Raw genomic sequence first — 18,026 nt, 5'->3', positions numbered from 1 at the left:
ATGTACAGGTTTGATCTGAGCCAGACTAATAGATCAGAGTCTGATGCTAGTTTTTAATGACTACTAGAAACAGCACCTAGTTGTAGGCTAGAAAGACAACATCTTCAGAATGTCAAGTACCTGCTCTTCTTCAAAGCCTCTCTTTTTTATAAAGAGCATAAAACCTGAAATATTTTGATTTCCTGATACCTTTCTGCATATGATCTTATTTTGCACTTAAATATTGTAGCTTTGAACCCCTAAGTACCAGCAAAGCAGCAAATCAATGAGGAAACTTCACTGCAACTTCTTCTGGCTAGTGTATTTTAATATCTATATGAACTAGAAAATAAATTCTGTGGAATGGAAAGTCTGTGTTTCAGTCCTAGCTGAAAACCCTGGTACAATATATGTAACCCAGCATTCTTGAACTTCTTGAAGTAAAGAATGCTACCAACAGAATGCATAGAGTATGAGCTAGGAAAGGAGATAAAAGCTCTGACAGATTGTAAAAGCATACAGGAATTTTATCATATTTGGAAGCAAAAGTGACAAGTCTTTTTTGCTTCCATGCTCTTTGGGCTTTTTCAACTTTTTTTTGTTTAACGTACAAGTCTCACTTACATAGCTAATGGACTATCTTAAGAACTTTAGACCTTACCAGGCTGACCTAGTTAGGTCACCTAAAGTTGGAAAGTTTCTGTTACCCATTTTCAAACATGCAGAACCAGTACTATCCTTGTGTCTTAGTAGAAATGGTAATGAGGAGGAAGAGGGTAAAGCATGAATCAGTTTAACCCATAATGGATTTACTATCACAGAAAGTGCTGTAAATTTAAGACTTTTTGTAAGTGAGGACTAAAAGTGATGGACAGAAAGATCCAGATTGCCAGTGACTGAATCTATAGCTCGCTGAGATTAACTTAATGCAACAGTAGCTTTTGTCCTACACTTTTATCTTTAAAAGCTGTAGTAGCTGTAGTTATTGTTCATTATTGGAAGCTATAGCAATATAAACTTGTATTTAACTGGTAGTTAAATGTAGTGCTTGTGCAGCAGAATTTCTAATTAAGATAGAGCTGTACAAAGATGTGCTCTTAACTATAGAATCAAATAAAACTTCTCACAGTTCCTCAAGCAGCTATCATGTGGGCTACATAGATACTAGAAACTGAGTCCTCCAGAGTTAATCATGTGCTGTAAGCTTCTTGTCTGTGCATGGTATTGGAATTTCTGCAAAGGCCAGAGATTAGCTTCAGAAACTGTTAAAAAGGAAATGCAGGAGTGTTCTTAGGCTTGTACTAAAAGTGGACAGAGAGCACGTTTTTTTATTTGTGGTGGATTTAGTGCGATAATTGTCATCATAACACAAATACATTTCTGCCATATATTGTCCAATGACTTCATGCAAATGCTCAATAACACTGCTATACAATATATTGAAGTTGTAACCTCCTGCTAGAAACATGTTTGTCCCATAGGAAAAGGAAGGCTTTCACATGTTCCTGCATATCTCTACACTTGGGCCAGTTGAAATAATGCAACTAAATATCTTCAGGTTTGCCTCCCTCTAGCTGCACAGACAAAGAAAAGAACAGTAAAACCTTTGAGAACCACAAAAAATTGTTTTAAAATGCTGCTAATGAGCCTACCTCTTCTCCATGCTGCTTTCAAGAGTCATGTTAGACTATCTAGACAGTTCAATATTATTGTCACCATATAAATAACAGGGCTTCTGCTGCTTTAGGAGATTACTATTATGATTTTTCTGTTACCTTAGGCTGACTTGTTCTCTGACAAAACGTATCCTTCTTTTAAAGTGGAGTGAGAACCAGTTGAGATGGACAAGAGTTAAGGAGCCAGCTAAAATAATCAAGGAGTAATAAAGCCCTGTAAAAGGCCCTGTTAGGCTATTGTGTGGGGTAGCACAGGTATATTTATGCCAAGCTTGGATGTAATACTTTCTGTAGGAGGTGGTGCATTGAGACTATGGCTTTTTAGTAGAAACACTTTGGTCTCATCCTGAATTATTTGCTTGCAATGTATCTCTTAAGTGCAATTTCTTCAGAATGTCTGGACTTGCCCTCCTAATAAAAGATCTGTACTTATTGGTGTAGGCTCTATTGGGGGAAGATAAACTTTGAATGATATAGCTTTTATTTTTAAGTTTCTTCTGGCCCTCAACTGAGAAGTGAGTTTCCTTAGATGGAAGTGCCTAATTTTGCACTAGATGCAGGCAACTTCTTTACATTTGACTCTAAGAAACTGAAGTGAATTAATCTGTGAAAGGTGTTCCTGCCCATGGCAGGGGAGTTGGAACTAGATAATCTTCAAGCTGTCTTCCAACCCAAACCATTCTATGAAATCTATGGCTTAACTAATTGTAGCAACAGGAAGCCAATTTTTTTTTTTTAATAACGTGAAAACTTGATTCAGGAAATATCAATAAGTGCACAGAATTCCTTGGCCCACAGTGTCTGACACCTCTAGCTTAGCCTGGAAGTACATTGGATAAGACAGCTTGTCTTGCTTCCAGTATTAGATTTAATATAATTTCTCCTTATTAGGTGCCTAAACCTGTACATCAGCCAGCTGCAGAATTTTGTTCTACTTCAACTCTTCCAAAAGATCCAGTATTGAGAAGGGAAAAACTTCAGGATCTGATGACTCAGATACAAGGGACTTACAACTTCATGCAAGTATGTTTCTCCCTGCTGTTGTAGGCACAGAGCTCCAGTTCCTACAGGGTTAGGGAAAACAGTGCTGACTGTTTGCTGACAGTGTGTTGGCACTGAATGAATGAATTTAGCCCTAAATGGCTAAAAGCAGCTTGTCAAGTGATAATGTTTCATTTATACCTAGAGTTTAATGATTTTTCTACCCAATGGTGATTTTTTTTTTTGAAAGGAGTCCATTCTGGATTTTGATAAAGCTTCACCAAGTGCCATTGGTTCATCCCAACCTCCTTCAGTTACTCCAGCAAGTAGTCCTGTAGGTAAGTGATACTCTAAGTGTAAATGCTATGTAAAATTTTACAAGCACTAACAGGGTTTGATTGGGCTGTAGGCCTGGTGAAGACAGCTTATTCAAGTATAAAGAACAGACCATGCTAAAAGACTAGGTGGATCTTGGGCTGTATAACTCAATTACCTGGTTTATTAATTTTTTCTTAATCTGGTAAGTGGGTAGCTCTTCTGTGATAAAAATATTTTTGTCATTTAATACCTATCCTTTTTTACCAAAAATCTGAAGTTTTCAACTTGGTGTAGCTTACTAATGCTAGGTTTAAATATTTGCAGTCTGTATGGTAAAAACACTTTGCATCTTCACATACCATGAAATGTTTTAAAAAAATAGAACTGCACATCAAAACTATATGTAGTGCTTGAATTTACAAGTAAATTTTGCTTAATGCATTCTATTTTTACAGCTTCAAAAGAGCAGAAACTGCCAAGTCAGAGTGATTTTCTTCAACAGCCCCTTAAGGTAAGTTGAAATTGGGGCTAACCTGAAGAGGTAGATAGGTTACTTACCAGCATGGACTTAATACCTGAGTTGTTCTTCTTGCCAGTAGTTTTGTATTTCATACAGTGTAGTAGCTTGTGAGTCTAAGATCACTCAAATCATGACAATGCTGGCTGCTCTTCTGGTTGAAAAGGGGCAGTAAATGCTTGAAGTCTCTTGAAGTATGTTGAAGACATGCTGAAATAGTTTGCATATTTTACCTGTAGATTCAGGTCATAGCCAGTAGTTGTGTGCAGAAGTGCAGCTAGTTTCTTTCCTAGATAGTGTGTTTTCATCTTAAAGATCCTTAAACCAAGGACTGTATCTCAAGCTTTGGTAGTTGTGGTTAAATGAAGTTTAAATTCAGTCACTGTGCTTGTGTGTCTTGTGACTTTTGCTTTTCAATGTGTTCCCTTGCCATGAACAAGAATTCCTAAAAGACTGACTGGTTGAAACACTTCAGTCCCTGCATTATGCTGAGGTTTACTTGGACATACTGAGCGTGTGAGTTTTAGTGAAACCAATCACTCTTGCATTTGATATTTTCAAAACCTTATCTGCTTTCTCTTCTTGCAAGGCTGCTGCTTCATCCATGGTGCTGCATGGTTCAAACACTTCCCTGGCATCTGCTGATCATGCTCTTTCTGGCTCTGAAACTGAAGACTTGGTGACACCACAGGTACCATACCCTGGGGCTTACTGGCATTCAGATCTGTGTGACAGCCAGCCCTAACACACAGCTGAGCTGGGGCCCTTCTGAATAACTGTGCTTGAACAACATACAAGTAACAGCAGTAGTTTAGCCTACAGTCTGGAATTCTTAAAGATGGGTGGAAAAGTCTTGCTAATACTGCATGAATGCAGAGTGAACAGTCTTCTTCTTGACATGGGAAGGGTGTGGGATGAAAAATTCTCACTAAAAAGTATAGTGCACATTCTTGTGGGAACATAGGAGCAGCATAAATACTTGCTTTGGTTACAGTGTAGAATATTCCCTCTAAACATGAAAAAGAGGTTGCATAAATTGGGATGGGTATTGTCACGAAATAGCAGAACCTGTGTGTAACCTGAAGACTGAAATAGCTGAACATCAAAAAGTCAGATTCCCAGCATTTCTTCAGTTAGTGTTTGAGAGACTAAGACGTAAAACTTTGCTTGCTTAATTGTATTTATGTGCAGTTAAACATTCAAATACTGTTTAGAGCCAGAAAGTTTAAATTTATGCAGATCACCATCTTAAAAATCTCTTGTGAATTGTGTTGCTGTGTTCATGAACACAGCTGGCTCTTTCCTGTTAGACTCTAATTCAGAGTGTGTGGATTATAATGGGAAATGTTCTTGCTTTTTACATTTGTTTTGCTGATGTACATGTTATCAGCATACTGCGTATATAGTACTTAATTTATTTCTTAATATACTATATACTGATATGGCTATTAGTCTTATGTCCTCTTGAATCAGCAGTTTTGTCCCAATTCTTGTCACCTTTTATCACTTCTACAGTGCATGAGACTCCTTGTGCTGACAGCAGTCAGTAATTTTGCTGTTCAATATGCATCCAGAAGGCTTGTGCTGTGCTATAAAGTAGAACATCTGATTTATTAGAGTGCAAACTTATTGTTTGGTATTAGGGTTGCTTATTCCCAGCCTATCTCTAGTCCCTTTAGCTTGAAGTCTAGTGTCTGTTCTTTTCCAGGGAAAGCAGTAGTTAAGTTTTGGTCCCAGCACAGCCAGGGAGTACGCTCCATGGTGACAGTGCTCCCCCTGGTGTGCAAGTACACCCCAGTGCTGTCTGTGGCACTCTGATGTGTACATGGTGAGCACAGCACTGGTAGTCTTTAGCCTTAGGCTCTGTATTTAAGTACTAAGCAACTCCTAAGCTTAGCGTTGCAAGTGCAAGCTAACTATAGAACACGCAGGCTTTGCGCAGCCTTGTTCAACAGACCTTACCAAAGGCACAACATAGCTTTCCATTTAATTCAGTGAGACAGGTGTGTGTGTGTGTAGCAGACTTGACTGTAAGTGCTTGAAGCAATCCACGGTTCTTAAAATGTTCTGACTGTGCAGGGCTAGTTGTGCAACCAGTTGTGTAAGAAGAGTAATCTAAATCTGAATCTCTAAAGCTAATTACTTGAAGCTTTGGTTAAGATGACTATTTAATGCTTTGGCTTTTGAATTAATGTTTGTCCTGGTCTTTCAAAATCCATTTGTTTCAACTTTTGCACTGGTGTTTCATAGCTTTACCAGGACTTTGTAGTACTCCTTGTAATAGCAGGTGCATTATGGCTTCTTGTAGGCATCAACACCACTTTCTCAAGAGAATGAGAAATATACTCTGTATCAGACAAGTTCACGTATTTCTGAGCCACTGATGCCTAAAAAGATGGAAATTGCCCAGGTGAGCTATTGAAAATATGGTAAATATTTATGTTGCTGAAATGGTAAGGCTCCAGACATGTTCCTTTTGACTTCTGATTCCTATAAATACTGGTACAAACACTTCATTTTGCCATCTGCACAACTGAGGCCTAATGCTGGTTAATACTTTGTCTGGACAAGTCAGCATTGTTTCTAATCTGAAACATAATTAAGTTGGAAAGTGGGGGAAAAAAAATTAGACCCCCTAAATTTCCGAAGTTCCTCCAAAAAATAGAAGTAATTTTTAATGTCAGCCAAATAATCTTTTTACTAAATGGAACAGAAAGCATTATGTGTGTCCTTAGTGATAGGGGAAAAATACCTAATGTCTCTTTATGGTGATATTATTCCAAAGAATGGTATGTATAGTAGCTCATAGGCACATTTCACTTAATCAGCAGAGACTGCAATAGAAGTACTGTTTGCTGAGGATGCACAGCAAGATTTGAAATTGTAAGCAAAAGCTATTTTGTAGCTCTACTATGTCCAAATGTCATCCTGCAGAAACTGCTGACTTCTGTCAGTCTAGGCTTTAGAACAAATTAACTGCTTCTGTTACTGCCTGATAATTATCAAGTGACCTTTCATTACATTTGTTCTTCCCCCAGGCAACTATTCCCCTCCCAAGTGAGCCACAGTCACCATTGCCTACTTCAAGCACCCCCGTGCCATCAGTGCCACCAGCACAAAGCTTTCAGTCTCCTCCAGCAAGCAGCAGTTCTGTCACAATAACAGCAGCTCCCTTTCAGGCTATGCAGACTGTAAGTATGCAACACACAGAGTTGACAACAATGTGAGTAACTGGGACTTACACTGAGGAGCTGGCTTCTCTTGGAATAGTACAGAATTTGATAGATCACTTTGTTTTAACAAAAAAACTTAGATTAGTCCTCTGGTTCTGATTTCTTCAGAACTTAAAAGAGATCATCTAAGAACAAAGGTCATGGTTTTGCTCTGTATAGTGCCAAAAAACTAATGCTAGGATATCTTTGTAGCCTCAAGGAGCTAAGAGGGAGAAGTCAGGCCTGAAATCAACAGATTGATAGCTGTGCCCTTAAAGAACACTTACACTGTTCTTGGGAAAAGATTTCAAATCCAACAGACTTTGTTGGAGAATGGGAATTCTGAAGCATATAGATATTAGGACAGAATGCTTCCAGAAGCCCGAGTTTGTCTTGTTATACTGTTTGCTTCAGTGGGGTAAAACATCAGTCTACTGGAATCACGGAAAATGTGTTTTCGGAAGACTGGTGTTGCTCATTATCCTATGCTGTTGACAAGTAGTCAATGTACAAACCACAGAGTCTGAGATGTTCACTGCAAATATAGAACATCAATAATGGTGTGTGGCCTGAAAAAATAGTAACAAACATTGCTACTTCCTGGTAATCTGCAGTGCAGGCTTAGAGAGATTCAGAGGAAGGGTCTCCATTTCATTAAGTAATGGGAATGCAACGCTTACTCCTCTGGTACATTCTTCAGAGGATGATAGGAACACTGATTTAATGTTTTTCTCAAAAGCAAGATTTAGGTTCTCCAGAGGCATTCTCCATTTTAACAGAAATGCTGTTCATAACTTTCTGGACAATCTATCTTGCAATATTGAGATATGTATGTGGTAGGAACTGGTGGAAGAAGGTATCTAACAGTGTTTCAGATCTCAGGAGTTAACAACTAAAACTTCTGTGACATCCTGGTGTGGTGTGTAGTAAAATCACTTTTTCTGCTTGATTTTCTGTATTGGTAGAAGAGGTTCAAGCTGAACTTACCTCAGAGGCACAGAATTGTGACACACCTTATAAATAAGGCAATTTGTGGTAGGGAGGTGGTTTTTTCTAAGTTAGATGTGTTTAAATTATGCTAAGTGATAGCATAGTAAGGAGGTGATTTTTCCTGAAAGTGGAGAAGTGGCAGCATGCTGTGATTAAGGAATCCAGAGTCTTTTGGGGACTTGGTGGTCTATACCACTCTTGCCGTGGTATAAATATGGAGTCTTGGTCTCAGTCATTCTAGTTATGTTTGAACTTGCTGTCTGTGTTCACAGTGATCATAACAATACCACTAAAAGCTCACTTGAACTAATACAATGTTTTTAGAGATGTTAAATGTCTGAGATTGCTCTTGGGATTTTTGGGTAAACCTGGCAAACATAAGTCATGAGGATGTTAATTCTTATTGCTGCCAGGAAAGCACAGCCACTGGACTTGAGTAGCTAGCCTGGATGACTTCTTGCCAAGTAGTGTATCGCAGTGACAGTAATGGAAATATCTAATTACAGATCCTTAAGCATCCTATTGCTTCTATTGTGCTTATGGAAGCTTGAAGGCAGGCTTGACCTGTAGCCCTAGTCCTTGATTTGAATTCTACCTGTAACCCTCACTGTGGGAAAAAGCAGACCACTTGCTACAAATATTTCAGGATGTAGGTGTTGATAGCCTGACTTCATTCTCAAATTTCTTTTGGAAAAAGGAGAGCTTTGGATCACTTTATTTACCAGATAAAGTGATCAAAAATTAGAAAAAACCTCCCAAAATAAAAAAAAACAAACCCAAAGCTTGTTTTATTTTACAATGGTTTTAAATTTATGCTCAGCACTTCAGTATCATGAAGTGCTTCCATGCTGCCTCTTAGAGGCAATACTGGGTTTCTTGACCCTGGAAAAGGTATTATTTTTTTTTTTAATTAATAGGGCATCTGCAAATGGCAAGAATTGTCAAGCTGTGAAGCTGTTTCTTGCATCATCTAGCTGTTGCTTTTGCCTAAGTCTGTCTTCAGACAGTTTATAGTCTGGGAAAATGTTAGATACACCTGTAGACTCAGTGCCAGTATTGTTGACAGCTCTTTATGTGAAATTTAGATCCTTTTAATCAAAAAGGCCTATTTGATGTTGATACTGATTGTCACTTTTGACAGCATTATTTCTGGTAATTGTGTTATTGGCTATAAAGTAATGCAGTCACTGGACTGACTGAAGTCTGGGTTATTAGATTGAGCTAACAGTAATATCTGCTCATCATTGTACTGCCCAGACCATAACATTTGAATGACAGAACTCACGTTAAGTGTTTACTCTTGGGGAGCTTTAAATGAGTAGGAAAGATGAAGCTGCATTTACTGAAGGGGCAAATTATGTCTAATATGGTGTTTGAGTGGATGGCAGTTAGTTACATCACGTTCCAAGTCATGCAGAAAGACCCGTATTCTTTCCAAATGTGAATATCCCATCTCAGGATAGGCTGTCCCAGCTTCATCTTGAGCTGTAGGACAGGTCATCAGTGAATTTCCCATAGAAGGAAAATAGCTTGTTGTATGGTAATTGTTCTGCTGACAAAGTACAGTAGCTATGGTCAATCAAGCTGTTCTTGGGCAGTAGCTACATGAAGAGGAGTGTGTTCTGTAAGTTTGCAGAGGGAAAAGGATGGGTTGATATATGGTGTTTTCAGTTATTTCTAAGAAACAGCTGGTGTTCTAGAAATGTGCTAAAAAGCATATGGATTCAGACCACAGCATAGGAGGATGGTGGCATTAGGCAGAGACTTTAGCTGGTAGCATTAAGCTCTTATTTTCAAATATATTCTAGGTATTTAAAGTGAACGCACCATTGCCTCCACGTAAAGACCAGGAAGTTAAAGAGGATTCTTTATCAGCGGGATATAATCAGAGTTTCTCCACAGCAAGTACACAGACTCCTCCTCAATGCCAATTGCAGTCTTCTCATGTTGCAGAACAAACCTCTCTTTCACAAGAATCTCTGTCTTCAGGTGAGAACTGCACTTGCATCTGTGTTTCAAGTAGTCTTTAAATATGTTTGATTTAGAATAGTATTTAAATTCCTTATGTGCTGTGAGTACTTCTAACCCAGTGACATTCTTAAAAGGCACTATGTAATGTCTAATATTAGGCATATGTCAAATCTAATGTAATTGATGGTATGTAAACTTAATTTCAAAGCTGCTAGCAGGATGAAAGGCTCGTTCAAACTTGGTTTTGTATTAGATGAATAGACACGTGCCTGAATTTCCCAGTAGGTGAGAAATTCAAGTATGCAGTGATACTTGCCAGTCAAACAATCACTTGCTTGGAATAGTAGCAATGATGAAATACTCTTATTTGGAACCACTAATTTGGTCTCTAGTAATACTGCAGTCAGTGCTGGGACTTGCTGAATGCTAAGTAAGGAATCTGGGATAAGTTTTCAAATTGACCTGGGAAATACTGAGCTTGTAAGTGGTCTTGACCTGTTGCATTCAACACAAACCTGACTTACTTAATTATCAGGTAGCGCAAGAGGTGGATTTTTATAGCTGACACTAAATTTAGACATGAAACTGACCCCTAAATATCTTGAGGTTTTAGGATGAAAGAAGGCTACAACTAGGGACCTGTATTCATAAGGCCATCTAATGAAACTGCTCAAGGTCATTTACAACTGCTGGTTTTTTTTTGCCAGAGTGATTTTCACAGGTCTTAGTCTAAAAACAGACTGATTGTATGTAAAGTCAGTGAGACATTAAAAATCCAAAGCATAGTGTAAATGTAGCAGTCAGGAAAGCATGTTCAGCTTCAATGCTCCTTCTCATCACTGAGACTATAGGTGATAAGCCTTCTGGATTTCTTTTATGGAAAAATAATAATTTTATTAGCCTTGTGCAGTGGCTCTGCACAGATGTCGCATAGGTGTTTATCCTGTTGTTCTGGATCAATTTAAAGCTTTTTGGATTGAAATATAGCATGGTCTTGTGGAAGTACATTCATGGTTGCAAGGTTTGTGTTTAAAGCTAGCCACTGACCCTTGTGGGTGAATAGCATTCTTGAATACCTTTTGCTTTGGAGCTGAACTATCTGGTATGTGTTGGGAATGTCTATTGAAGATACTAAACCCAAGTATCTGCTTTCCATAGTTATCTTATTGCTATCTAGGTGTGATGAAGTTTCTAGCTGTTTTGAGGGATGTCAATACTGAGGTGACATATTTTCAGTGAAAACTCTTAATCAAATGTTACTTGATTTTAACCTAGATTGGGTATTTTCATGCTGCTGGCAAACTTGTTCTCACCTGTGCAACTGACTCTTGTTGAATGCGTTAGAGGCTTACACTGAGAACCTGTGCTGTCTACAGTAGATTTTAACAAGCACTACACTTTACAAAACAAAGGGAAAGATCCAATCACATGAAGTAATGAAGGAACAGAAGAGCAGAACGTTCAGAGCAGCTTAATTCATCTCGAATGTCCTAATATCACCCTTGTGTCTGTGTGTGGTAACTTACTGCAGTTATAAAAAGCTTTGACTTATTTGTGCCTTCTTTTTTAAGCAGTGAACTATCAACCTGATGGAGCTGTTCCTGTAAGCAATGGTAGCCTTGCCTTTTATCCAGCACAGGCTAATGTTATTCCCAGACCCCCACAGCCTTACCTCAACAGTCGTGGGTCTGTCAGAGGGTCTGCTAGAGGTGGAAGGTCACTGGCTAATTCGTACCGCTCCCCTGGTGGTTACAAAGGTATGTCTGTATTTACTATCATCCTGAAGGTGATCTCATGTACTGCCAGTAGAATGGGATTTAACACAACAGTATTAAATTAGTGTTCCATGTGTGAAATGTCTCAAAACAAGACTTTAAGGGCAATGTGCAGAGAATGGGGCCCTCTGTTGTAGCATTTAAGGAAGTTCATTCTGACTTTTATTGGGGGTTTCTGTACTTGAGATGTCAGGCCAAATGGCACAGCAATTTCATAGCTTGCCTAATTATGAAGATAGAAACTTTCACTAATAGTTATTAGATTGTCATCAGCTGCAGGTTGTGGCCTTTTCCCCTTTGAAGTGGAAGGGCACTTAGTCTGTGATAGATGCTTCAGTTGTTGGGCTGAGCCTGCTCAGTACCTTGTAGGAACATGTACCAGATGATGAGTTTTATAGTTCTGCCTTAACAGCAGTTCAGGATTTGGTGGTGTCAGGTATGAAATGACTTGCAGCTCTGCTTTGGTAGTTAAATAATAGCTTGAGTTAATAAGTTAATGGCTAAAAAAGCAAAATAGTATAGTATAAATAATAATGTATAAAATATAAATATAAATGTATGCAGTAATAGCTGACAAGAAAGTTTTTCTTAATCCCATTTCTGGATTTAGCAAGCCTTTCAGCTGTTTTGTGACATCCCATTAGTATTACAGGCAATGGATAGGGCCTGATGCTAATATATTTAAATACACCATTTTGATATAGCCACAGTGTGTAAGTTACAAGTAGCTAATGAAATGCATTTGTTATAGGAGTAGCAAGGTTCCTAGTCAATGCCAAATATAAGAATAGCTCTATTACTCCATAACTTAATGTATAAAATTGCCAAAAAAAGAGCTGTAGTTATATTCTGGACTTGTACTGTAAATCAAACAATGAATGATACTAATAATCAACTGTATTTGAACAGGTTTTGATGTTTACAGAGGTTCACCTTCATTAACTAATGGCAACTATGGCCAGCTACAGTTTCCTGGTAGAGATTATGCTGGAATGCCATATTCTCAGAGGGTGAGTATTGACTTTATTTCCAGTAGCCTTCCACTGTACAGGAGCCAAATCTTCTAACAGGGCCGTTTTTCATTATCTAAACAGGTGAACTATTACTTACAAGCTAGAGCTTAGTTTTGTTTCACTTTTTTGGAATGGTAGACAGCAGCTGAAACAAGTCAGTTCAGACAGGTAATATCTCTGTATGACAGGTTGATTTTAGTCTGAAGGGGATCTTTGAAATGCAGATAGATGGCAAATAACATAGTACGAGTCTGGTCTATTATTTTAAAAGTTGGTTCACTAAAATGCCTCTGTAATATAAAATAATGAACTCCTAAATGGACTGGCTGACAATGTGGTTAGAGAAAACAACTCCATAAATAAAAAGTAAGAAGGCAAAGGTTCCTAGTGTGAGGAATGTCTGTCAATGTCTTCTGTGCAGGCTCAGAACAGACTCAAACAGACTTGAGATTTAAAGGTATTGCTCAGTATGGACTCAACTGAGTCCATCGTTCAGAAGCTAAGTTGCTACAACAGTCATCAATGTAGATCTTTAATTTCATACAAACTATCATAAAAGTAATTTTTCCACAAGTAAAGCTGTTTATCTCCACCTTGCTTCTGAACTGTCATTGTCTATTCTAGAGACTGAATTCATTGTGCAAAAAAGTGTATTTGCTTCACATGAGTTCAGATTTGCTTATAGCCATATTCCTAACACTTCTCTTTTAGGATGTTAATTACCAGCAGTGCTATAAACGAGGTGGGATAAGTAGTGGTCCTCGAGCAAATTCAAGAGGTAAGGCCAACATCAGGCCCCTAGTAGTCCAAAATGTTCTTGGGCATTGCAGCTGGGGTGTTGCAGGGAACAGTGTGAAAAACAGAATACCATCACCCACCTAACAGATCAAGCTTGGTGTAAGTTAACCAAGCTTAGCTGGGGGCCTGAGTGCTGTTCTTCCAGAACATTGCACAGCAGGAGATTTAATTGCGCTGTTCTCAGTCTGGAGTCTTCATGTCAAAATTTTGACACAGTGGTACCTGATTGAACTTCACAAATAACCTGGCTAGGAAAACACACATGGGGTGCTTCCCTGTGTTCAGGGAGGATGCACTGCTTTTCTGTCATTAATTTTCTCTCCCTTATTCTGTATAGGCTATCATATCACAGGGACTTTGTAAAATAATTTTTTCGATGAAAATTTACTTGGTAATACAGGTTTACTCTGTATTTCCATAGCGGATGATAAAACCTAAAGAAATAAATAAGACTAGTTGAGTCCAAGCATGAATAGCATGTGTTTTGAAGAGTTGGAAACAAGGTGATTTGTTTCTACTGTATGTGCTGGAAGAAGATAGGCTTTCAGTGCTACAGGTGAGAAGTGAGATGAAGAGTAACTATACATCACTATTTTAAGGATTAAAGGGAGTTTATGGCATATTGTGGAAGCTGTTTTAGAATAAAGCAGGTCATATACTAGCTTGAGGGATGATTCATAGAGTATACTTCAGAAGGGAACTAAATATAAGATCATGGAGAATTAACAGCTGACGGAAGTACTCATTAGCATTAGCATTTCACAGCAATTTCACATATTTTATTCTGTCTTAAGGTGGTTTTTTTCCAGTGGAAATAACAATGGTTTGAAACTTGAGTGTGACTGCTCTAAATTTCTCAGCTCTATTAATGTTTTCATTCTAGATCCTTTTAACTTGGATATTTGAAAAGATTAACAGCTTTATTTTGGGAAGTGAGGTGCAGAAAACTTAAAAGCAACTCTAGTTTGTCAGACTTAAAATATTCTAGAATCATAAGCTGAAAAGGCCTACTAGAAATGCAGCTACAGAACAGTGTTGAGTAACATGAAGCAAAAATTGAGATCTTGAAGATGATTTGGTTCTGACTTTCAGTGTTTTCAGCAATTACATTTTGTTTTCTCTCAGAAGGTAGAAGTTAGTATAAACTTTTTAAGCTGACATGTGATAGACTAAAGTGAAAAATATTGCAACCTACTACCCTGTCCTACTTGGAAGTATAAGAAGTAATTTTTCATAGCCCAGTTATGTCCCTTTCTGCTCAATGCAAGTGTGATGAATGTAAGCCATCCTCAAAGTTTTCTTCTCACTGGGGCCCTTTGACAACTTGCTGTGGCTCAAAGATCAATCTGCTGCAAAGCTGTACACTTGCTGCTTAAGATTATGTCCAGAGGCTTAAGGGTATCCTTCTGTTATAATACTTATCACTGCTAATGGTTCTTAACAGCAGGGTGGAGTGACTCTTCCCAGGTGAGCAGCCCAGAACGAGATAATGAGACCTTTAACAGTGGGGACTCTGGGCAGGGAGACTCCCGCAGCATCACCCCTGTGGATATGCCAGTGACCAGCCAGGCTGCCACCATACTCCCGGTGCACGTCTACCCGCTCCCACAGCAGATGAGGGTCGCCTTCTCTGCAGCTCGAACATCCAACCTGGCCCCTGGAACTCTAGACCAGCCCATTGTGTTTGACCTGTTGCTGAACAACCTTGGAGAAACTTTTGATATCCAGCTTGGTAGGTTCAACTGTCCGGTGAATGGCACCTATGTCTTCATCTTCCACATGCTGAAACTGGCTGTAAATGTCCCTCTGTATGTGAATCTCATGAAGAATGAAGAGGTCCTTGTGTCAGCATATGCAAATGATGGGGCTCCTGATCATGAAACAGCCAGTAACCATGCAGTCCTGCAGCTGTTCCAGGGAGATCAGATCTGGCTACGGCTGCATCGGGGAGCCATCTATGGAAGTAGCTGGAAATACTCCACCTTTTCGGGATACCTCCTTTATCAGGACTAAAATCCAGTGCAATGTTTACAAAAGAGCTGCTCCAAACACCTTGGTGAGGGGGGTGGGACTAGCTTTGCACTTACTACTGACTTTATAGAGGATATGTGGTTCCATTATTGGGGGAAATGGTGGTCCTGTTTTGCAAGGTGAAATCATGGAGTTGGGGTACTGAATCAGCACTAATTTGGCACTTTATCAGTTGTGATGTAGCCTTGCTAATAAAGCTGTGAATGTATATTGTTTGCACTTACCCTAAACTGTATTAATGTCCAGCTTACTACACTATTGATTGCCTCAAGTATGGGCTATTCACAATGCCTTGTTGTGCCTCAATAAAACAAGTTAATATGCATTTTAGTATTAATCTTGCCCGTGGTTTTAATTTTAAGACATTCATATGCACCCCACATCAGGAAAAAGGTCAGTGATATATTACATAGAACTGGTCTCCAAGTTTCAATAATTTAGGGTAATTTGTATTTAACTGGGATTGTCTTAGTTCCTGCTTAATGCCATTCTCAAAGGTGCTACCTTGATCAAAATGAATTCAAGAGTTAGCTACCTTTTTTCTTCCTAAAGGTCAAGAAATTACAAATGCAATGCTACATAGTTCTAATGAAGTACTTTTAAATACATGTCCTGTCAAAATCTAGCATGGTCATAACATCAGTCCTTCAGTAGTGAATGAAATTCTTAAACCTGCAAACAGTCACTGAAGGGGCTGGCTTACACTATTATTCAGCTGCAATAAATTTTAAAGTTAAAATTCAGCTCTATAAAGCATAAATGTCTATGGCTTCCCCCCTGCATGAGACTTGAATCAGATTTTAGTACAGGTTATTTCCTCATTTCACAGAACTGCTGAGGAACTTGGCATTCATAGTTGAAGCCTGGTGCTTACATTTTACATCAAACCTGAATACAAATGCTAGGAAGTGTTTCTGAAATCCCTTTCTTAAAGCTCTTGGGGTTTTTGACCAGACTTCAGCACTCTTGTGGCCTGAGAACTGAATAGCCATGATGTATGTCCTTGTTCAAATACTAGAAATAGTTTCAGTGTTTAAAATGGTTATATGATCTAGCAAGAAGGTAGGTCACTCCTTTCAAAAGCTTCAGCAAATTGTTTTAACAGTAGAAAGCACGTGATCCGAGTGTACTGATTTAGCCAGTGCACAAGCCTGACTTGTATATCTAAGACTGCATAGCTCTGCTTCAAAGTGAAAACAGCTGAGCTATCTGCTTATTTAAATAGAAGTAAAAACTTAAACTGAGTAAACTTCAGACTTGGTCTAAAGCTGTTGTTTCTAGTTAAGTGGTTTCCCAGCTTCCAAAACAAGTCTGGCATGACTTCATACATTTACTGGCATAAAGATCTTGATTTTGTTCCAAGCTCAGCTTTATTTTTCATACAGATTTTGAGGGCGATCATATTTCAAGTGTGGGTTTAATTCCTTTAGCAAATTTTGAGAGAAGCTGAGGCAGGACAAGCTTTGGGAAATCTAGTTTTTACCACTACCAGAATGTCAAGCCTTAACTATTGTACACTAAGCCTATGTTTTGTAGTTTTAAACATGCTAGTTCTGACTTTAGCAACAAAGAGGTTTATTTCTAGAATACCCACTACAGATTAAATGGCAGTTTAGCTAGATATGAGGTAAACATTTCATTTTCAGAGCTGTATCTTGTATAAGATGGATTTTTACATTCCTAGCTAAAAAGAGTACACAGTTACAGCCAGAATTGTGCAGGTAAGATGAAATAGAAAATCTAATACTATAATTCCCTGACCACAGGTCATGTAAGGGATGTGTTTTTTTGAAAAGTGAAGATTTCTAGCCTGAATCACGATAATCTCTAGAGTAGTAGCTACTTTAAAATAAAATGTCTGGTTTTGTCCTGCTATTTTTTATTGAAAAGAACACATATCTTGGAGAAATCTCGTCCTTGGAATAATGAAAAAAATATGATTGATTTAATCCTGTGGGTTTCTCACATAGTACCTTTTTAGTTAGAACTGTTGGTTTTCACTGTTTTTAGCCAGATGTGAAGACAGGTTTTACTAGCCTCTAGTTATGAAAAGGAGGGTAAGTGCAACTGAGCAGGTACTGTCCTAAAGAAGGTTTCAGACTAGAAGCAATTCAAAAGGCTGTAACTGCTTAAATGCTAAGACTGTGTTTAAAAAAACTCTGCAGAAGACCTAGCCAAGCACTGTTTTTCCATATCCATGGCTGTCCAAAATCCACTGGTAGAAAGTTGCTATTCTGATCTCCAAAATAGCTAAAAAAGTTGTCATGTGATTTTTCCATGATGATAAACACTAGTGTAGGGCTATCCCATTATGCTTCTAGACTAATAATAGTTTTTGAAAGCTTCTCAAATTACTTCAGAATATTTCAGTGCATTTTCTAGTGACACAGTTTTAGTCTAGTCAGTATGTCCAGACCAATGACCTAGTTCTTTATTCTGTTTCTGGGCAAAGCATTTAACAGGTGAGTTTTACAACCTGGAAATACTTTACTGTGTAGTTTTCATGTAAATACTGTCTGACAGTGTAAGTTGCATTTACATTCCCTTTTCCTCAGTAATTGGAAATAAAGTTAATTGAATCATAGCATTAGGAAAAATGCCTTAACTATATAAGGATTATAATTGGGTCTAATTAAAACATACAAAGTGGCATCATTTTTCTGATAAATTTCCTATTACTGTCTGCTGTGCAAATTGGATACAACCTAAATTCTCTCTGATTTATTTCTCTCATGCAGCCTGCTGAAGGTAAACTTTAAAAGTAA

General features: G+C 38.3%; 1 protein-coding gene across 50 annotated transcripts in view; it reads left to right on the top strand.

The window, feature by feature from the left end:
* The window catches only part of CAPRIN2 (caprin family member 2), a 33,417-nt gene extending 17,826 nt beyond the window's left edge, over nucleotides 1-15,591 (top strand). For 17 of the 50 annotated variants that reach the window (XM_086884804.1, XM_086884772.1, XM_086884810.1 and 14 more), the window contains 11 exons: nucleotides 2,547-2,678; nucleotides 2,887-2,974; nucleotides 3,410-3,465; nucleotides 4,061-4,162; nucleotides 5,780-5,881; nucleotides 6,510-6,662; nucleotides 9,482-9,662; nucleotides 11,219-11,401; nucleotides 12,329-12,429; nucleotides 13,144-13,210; nucleotides 14,675-15,591. In XM_086884804.1, coding sequence (XP_086740930.1) covers nucleotides 2,547-2,678; nucleotides 2,887-2,974; nucleotides 3,410-3,465; nucleotides 4,061-4,162; nucleotides 5,780-5,881; nucleotides 6,510-6,662; nucleotides 9,482-9,662; nucleotides 11,219-11,401; nucleotides 12,329-12,429; nucleotides 13,144-13,210; nucleotides 14,675-15,243 — 1,734 coding nt within the window. In that variant the 3' untranslated portion in view covers nucleotides 15,244-15,591. Of the gene's footprint in view, nucleotides 1-2,546; nucleotides 2,679-2,886; nucleotides 2,975-3,409; nucleotides 3,466-4,060; nucleotides 4,163-5,779; nucleotides 5,882-6,509; nucleotides 6,663-9,481; nucleotides 9,663-11,215; nucleotides 11,402-12,328; nucleotides 12,430-13,143; nucleotides 13,211-14,674 lie in introns of all 50 variants that reach the window. The other 33 variants (XM_086884769.1, XM_086884768.1, XM_086884808.1 and 30 more) reach the window with 5 other exon arrangements.
* The last annotated feature ends 2,435 nt before the right edge of the window (nucleotides 15,592-18,026 follow it).

Source organism: Cyanistes caeruleus, chromosome 4 (assembly GCF_971803275.1).
Source record: "Cyanistes caeruleus chromosome 4, bCyaCae1.hap1.1, whole genome shotgun sequence".
Lineage (NCBI taxonomy): Eukaryota > Metazoa > Chordata > Aves > Passeriformes > Paridae > Cyanistes > Cyanistes caeruleus.
This window is presented reverse-complemented; position numbering and strand designations above follow the sequence as displayed.